The 5182-nt window shown below is 47.6% G+C and overlaps 1 protein-coding gene across 1 annotated transcript; it reads left to right on the top strand.

Moving 5' to 3' along the window:
* Window positions 1-401: 401 nt before the first annotated feature.
* Window positions 402-2546, top strand: LOC101987065 (olfactory receptor 13C7-like). The gene is made up of 2 exons (XM_005362102.2): window positions 402-1319; window positions 2520-2546. The coding sequence occupies exons 1-2, from the start codon at window positions 402-404 to the stop codon at window positions 2544-2546; spliced, it is 945 nt and encodes a 314-aa protein (XP_005362159.2).
* The last annotated feature ends 2636 nt before the right edge of the window (window positions 2547-5182 follow it).

Below are 5182 nucleotides of genomic sequence, written 5' to 3'. Positions count from 1 at the left end.
AGGAAACAGCAGATATCAACATTCGACATTACTTTAGCTGTCCAAGCAGTATTAACTACAGATATATCATTTACATCACTAAATTTAATTCTTTTTTTTTTCCAGGTCTGCCACATAGATGGGCTTTTAGACAACTTGGCCCTACAGTTGAATCTCAGAGAGTAAGTTTTTGTTTTGTTTTGGAACAAGGCCTGCCTGACTATGTAGCTGAGCTGGCTTCTAACTTGCAGGCCTACCTTAGCCCCCCAAGTGCTGGGATGAAAGGTCTATACCACCAGCCCTTCCTCAGAAGCCAGTTTCTGGATGCTATGAAAGGCATCGTGTGTTGACCCCAGCAAGTCAGATAATGAGTGTGCATTTTCTGCCTTTAGTATTCCTCGGGATGAAAGACAGAGTTTGAAATGGAAGTAGCCAACCAGTCCACTGTGACAGAATTTGTTCTGCTAGGCCTCTCTGCCCACCCAACACTGGAGAAAACGTTCTTTGTGCTCATCCTGTCAATGTACCTGGTGATCCTGCTGGGCAACGGGGTCCTCATCCTGGTGACCATCCTTGACGCCCACCTGCACACGCCCATGTACTTCTTCCTGAGGAACCTCTCCTTCCTGGACATCTGCTACACCACCTCCTCGGTCCCCCTGGTCCTGGATGGCTTCCTCACTCCCAGGAAAACAATCTCTTTCTCAGGCTGTGCAGTACAGATGTTTCTCTCCTTTGCCATGGGAGCCACGGAGTGTGTGCTCCTGGGCATGATGGCGTTTGATCGCTATGTGGCCATCTGCAACCCCCTTAGGTACCCAGTGATCATGAGCAAGGCTGCCTATGTGCCCATGGCCATCAGCTCCTGGGTGGCTGGTGGTGCCAACTCCTTGGTGCAGATCTCCCTTGCGATACAGTTGCCTTTCTGTGGGGACAATGTCATTAATCACTTCATCTGTGAGATCCTGGCTGTCCTGAAGTTGGCCTGTGCTGACATTTCAATCAATGTGATCAGCATGGGGGTGGCCAACATGATCTTCCTGGGGATCCCAGTTCTGTTCATCTTTGTCTCCTACATCTTCATACTCACCACCATCCTGAGGATCCCCTCCGCTGAGGGGAGGAGGAAGGCCTTCTCCACCTGTTCTGCCCACCTCACTGTGGTCATCATCTTCTATGGGACCATCCTCTTCATGTACGGGAAGCCCAAGTCCAAGGACCCCCTGGGGGCAGACAAGCAGGACCTTGCAGACAAGCTCATCTCCCTCTTCTATGGACTTCTGACCCCCATGTTAAATCCCATTATCTACAGCCTGAGGAACAAGGATGTTAAGACGGCTGTAAGGGACCTGGCAAGTCACAGATGCCTCACCTAGAGAGGGAGGGACATAGCCTATAACCCACACGTTCTGATGGCTCTCACTTGAGAATCTTCATGCAAAGTAGTGTCAAGTGACAGACAAGTTGCCTTAGAGCCAATCAGAGTGTGGTCCACAGGCTGACATCACCTGGGAGCTTATTGACATAGAGAGTCCCCAGGCCCACAGCCATTGACTGGGAATCTTCATTTTAACAAGATTCTCCTGGGGATTTATATGCTTGCTAAACCTGGAGAAGTCTCGGTTAGGAGTGTGGAATGGAGGCTGTAGTGTGTTGTCTGGATCCTTACTCCTGCCCAGAGATGAAGTGTTCATTGCCTCGCCACTGGGTCTATCAGTGACTGACAACATTCATTGGATTTCTCTACAGCACCGCCCCCAACTAAGGAGAGCTACCACACCCACGGTCATGGTCTCTTCTCAGGTTGGCCCACTCTGTAACCGGTCAGCAGTAATACAAAGGATTAGATCTCCCGATTATCCCCAAAAGCCGTGCTGCAAAGCTCTTCTCTGTGGCAGCCCGTGTTCTCCCTCTGCTCCTTTCAACATCTCCCACAGAACACGTCCTGCATGAAAAATCTCTCCATTAGAATCAGCTTCAGGGAAAGCCAGCCTGTGACACAGAACAACCAGCACAGGTGTGTGAACAGTGTGCGTGTCACCCCTGTTTGCCCTTTGCGGCCATTGTCTGTGCTTAGAGAAAAAAAGTCACTCCCTCAAAAGTATTTGCTAAATGAAATCCTCTTAATTGTTTTAAAGACAGAGTCTTAGGATGCAGCCCTGGCTGGCCCTTCACACACAGTGCTGAGCTTGAAAGTCCCACAAATAAGGACCCTTAAGACACCCAGGTGACTTTGCCAATGCTGCCCTTTAACTTGCCTTCCCCTTGCTTGAAGACAGGGGTTCATGTGTTGCTGTGGGTTGCATGTGCTGAACATCCTTATAAAACTGGGCTAAGGTGAGGGCTCAGACGGGCGAAACCTTGGCCTCCAAGAAAGTGGAAGCTGTCTCTGGATTGAGGCATGAGTGGGCTGAGGGCTTCGGGCCTTCATTTCATTAGAGAGGTGGCAAAGCCCTGGTCAAGCTAAATCCACACACTTCCGTGGCAGCTCTGTGCACCTCCCCTGTGGCACCGTGGGAGAGGGTGCCTATGTTCTTCAGGTGACAAAGATGCTTGGAAAACTCTGATGCCAACCTCCTTCTCCTTACCAAGAAATTATTAGCACTAGGGCTTTTCTAAGGATTTAATTTACTTTTTTACTTGTGTATTCGTGTGTGTGTGTGTGTGTGTGTGTGTGTGTGTGTATCAGTGCAGGTGCCCAGGGGAAGCAGAGGATACAGGAGAGAGCAGCCAATGCCCTGGAGCTGGAGTTCCAGGCTGTTGTGTGATCTGAGCCCCCTGACTCGGCTGCTAGGATACTCAAGACTTGCTCTTAGCCACTGAGGTATCTTTCCAACCTTATTCTTTTAATTTTTCAAAAGGTATGCATGTGGTAGTTTCATGTAGCCCAGGCTGGCCTCAACTCTCTATGTAGTTCCTTCTACCTCCATCACTCAAGTGCTGAGACTTTAGGAAGCCACGGTCTGTTTTTATTAGCAAAGCCCACTCCTTTCTTCTAAGACCAGTGTTCATGGGTTGCTTTGACAGAAGCAAAGCTCCAGTTCAGAGCTCATTCTTCTGCCTCCCTGCCCCTCCCTCCCTTTCTCCTTCCTTCCCTCCCTGCCTCCCATCTCATTCATTCTGAGAAAAGCTTCCAATCCCTGGCCCTGTGTAAAGAGACACACAAGTATCCCATACCAACTGACGCTCAGCTCTCCGGCCCCAGATGAGGAAATACTTGGTTGAAGGGCTTTGACTAAGCAGGCCTTAGCAAAATTCTAGTCACCCTCTGGACTTCTGATGTCAGAGCTACTCCTGTCTGAGACTAGATCCTGTGGATCCCTCTCTAGCCCCAGTGCTTTTCTGCTGTCATGGTCTCTGTTTGGATGTGCTACACTGTAGCCGCAGGGAGGGTTGCCCCAATCTATGGCAGAAAGAGTCCCTTCCTTACTGGGATCCAAGATGTAGGCAGAGTCCCTGCTGACTGAGAGGATGGATACCTACCATTCTCCCTGACCATCATGGCACCAAGCCTGCTCATGTTAGATCAACTGAATTAGTTAAAAATGTTTAGTTATAAATAGTAGGAACCCAAAGTTGAGCCAGTTTAAACAAAGGGCTGTATTTATTGTTTATTCATTATTTACATTTCACGGATCTATCATGTACATGTATGTGCATGCATATATGTGTGCATGTATATGCATGTGTGTGTGTGTGTATCATAGGTGCCATGGCGCATGTGTGGAGGTCAGGGGACAACTTGGAGTTGTTTCTCTCGCCACACGGGTCCCAGGGATTGAACTCAGGTTGTCAGGCTTAACAGCAGGTGCCTTTACCCACTGAGCTGTCATGTCAGCCCTAGTCATTATTTTATTTTGTGTTAGTTTATTTTATTAGAGATAGAGTCTGGTTATGTAGCCCAGACTGTCCTGCACTTTCATTCTTTCTGCCTCTATATCCTGAGTGTTTAGCTTATAGGCATGTAGTGTGTTGCTCGAGTATAACTGTCATCTTACTAATGTATGTGACCAAACAGTGGGAGGGTAGAGAGGCTGGCCCACAATAGACAGGAACAAAAAAATAATAAATTCTGCGCAGGAATTCTCTGCCTCCTCCTCTTCCTCCTTCTAGGAGAAATGATTTATCTAAATTCTCTACAAAAGATGTAACGAAGGGTAGCCCTATTTGAAAATTGATTGACAAGTTATTTTTGGTTTTTATTGTATATTCATGTTGTTCAACGTATCTGTCTGCGTTGTAGAATAGGCTGCATTGCAGGATGCATTGTACATTGAGATATTTAAGCAATTTTCAGGTATAGGATTATTGTCATTAACTATGGTCACTAATCATAATGTGCTGTAGAGAACATAAACCCATTTGTCTCATCTAATGGAAAGCTTGTATCTTTGGATCAACACTTCTTCCTCAGCCACCACCTCCAGTCACTACACTACTCTGTTTTGGTTTGAATGTATAATGTCCCCCACCCGCTCATGTGTCTGAACAGCTGGTCCCCAGCTGGTGACACTGTTCTGGGAGGTTGTGGAACCTTTGGGATTCTCACCAAGCTATCAAGAGTGGGTCCCGGGAATGGGTGATAGGAACTAGGAGATCCCAAGCTCTATCTGACTGGTCAGCCTAGCCAAAGTGGAGAGTTTCTGGATCAGGGAAATCTTATCTTAAGATCCTAACCCAGTACAACAGAGAAAGATGCCCTGTGTCTTCCTCTGGCCTCTGGATTGTGGATACCAAACTCTCATGTGCTAGTGACACACACACACACACACACACACACACACACACACACGTTTGAAGTCACTGATCACATGATTAACTCAATGTTCAGTTTTTTGAAGGAATGCCAAAGTGACTATTTTCCAAGTGACTATAGATAACATTCCTCCCCACCAGAAGCTTAGAAGGATTCCATTCTCTTCACACTTTGTCACTGCTCATCAGTGGCATCCTGGTTCTGATGTGATGTTACCAGGTCAGGGTGCGGAGGGTTTACATCTTCCTGATAAGGGGTGACATTGAACTACTTTTCCTGTGTGTCAGCTGGTTTGAGTTTTGTCTGTTTGATTGTGTTGAGACAGAGTTTCCATGTAGGATCATGGCTTGCCATGCCCCTGCCTCCACAGTGTTAGTGTTACGGTGTACACACCATGTCCCTGCATCCTCAGTGCTGGTGTTACGGGTGTGCACACCATGTCCCTGC

This window comes from Microtus ochrogaster, linkage group LG5 (genome assembly GCF_000317375.1).
Source record: "Microtus ochrogaster isolate Prairie Vole_2 linkage group LG5, MicOch1.0, whole genome shotgun sequence".
Classification (NCBI taxonomy): Eukaryota; Metazoa; Chordata; class Mammalia; order Rodentia; family Cricetidae; genus Microtus; species Microtus ochrogaster.
This window is presented reverse-complemented; position numbering and strand designations above follow the sequence as displayed.

Coding starts and splice junctions, on each gene's coding strand:
- LOC101987065 (XM_005362102.2), top strand. CDS start 402: ATGGAAGTAGCCAACCAGTCCACTGTGACAGAATTTGTTCTGCTAGGC. Junction 1,320..2,519: donor ACAAGGATGTTAAGACGGCT/GTAAGGGACCTG, acceptor TATGTTCTTCAG/GTGACAAAGATGCTTGGAAA.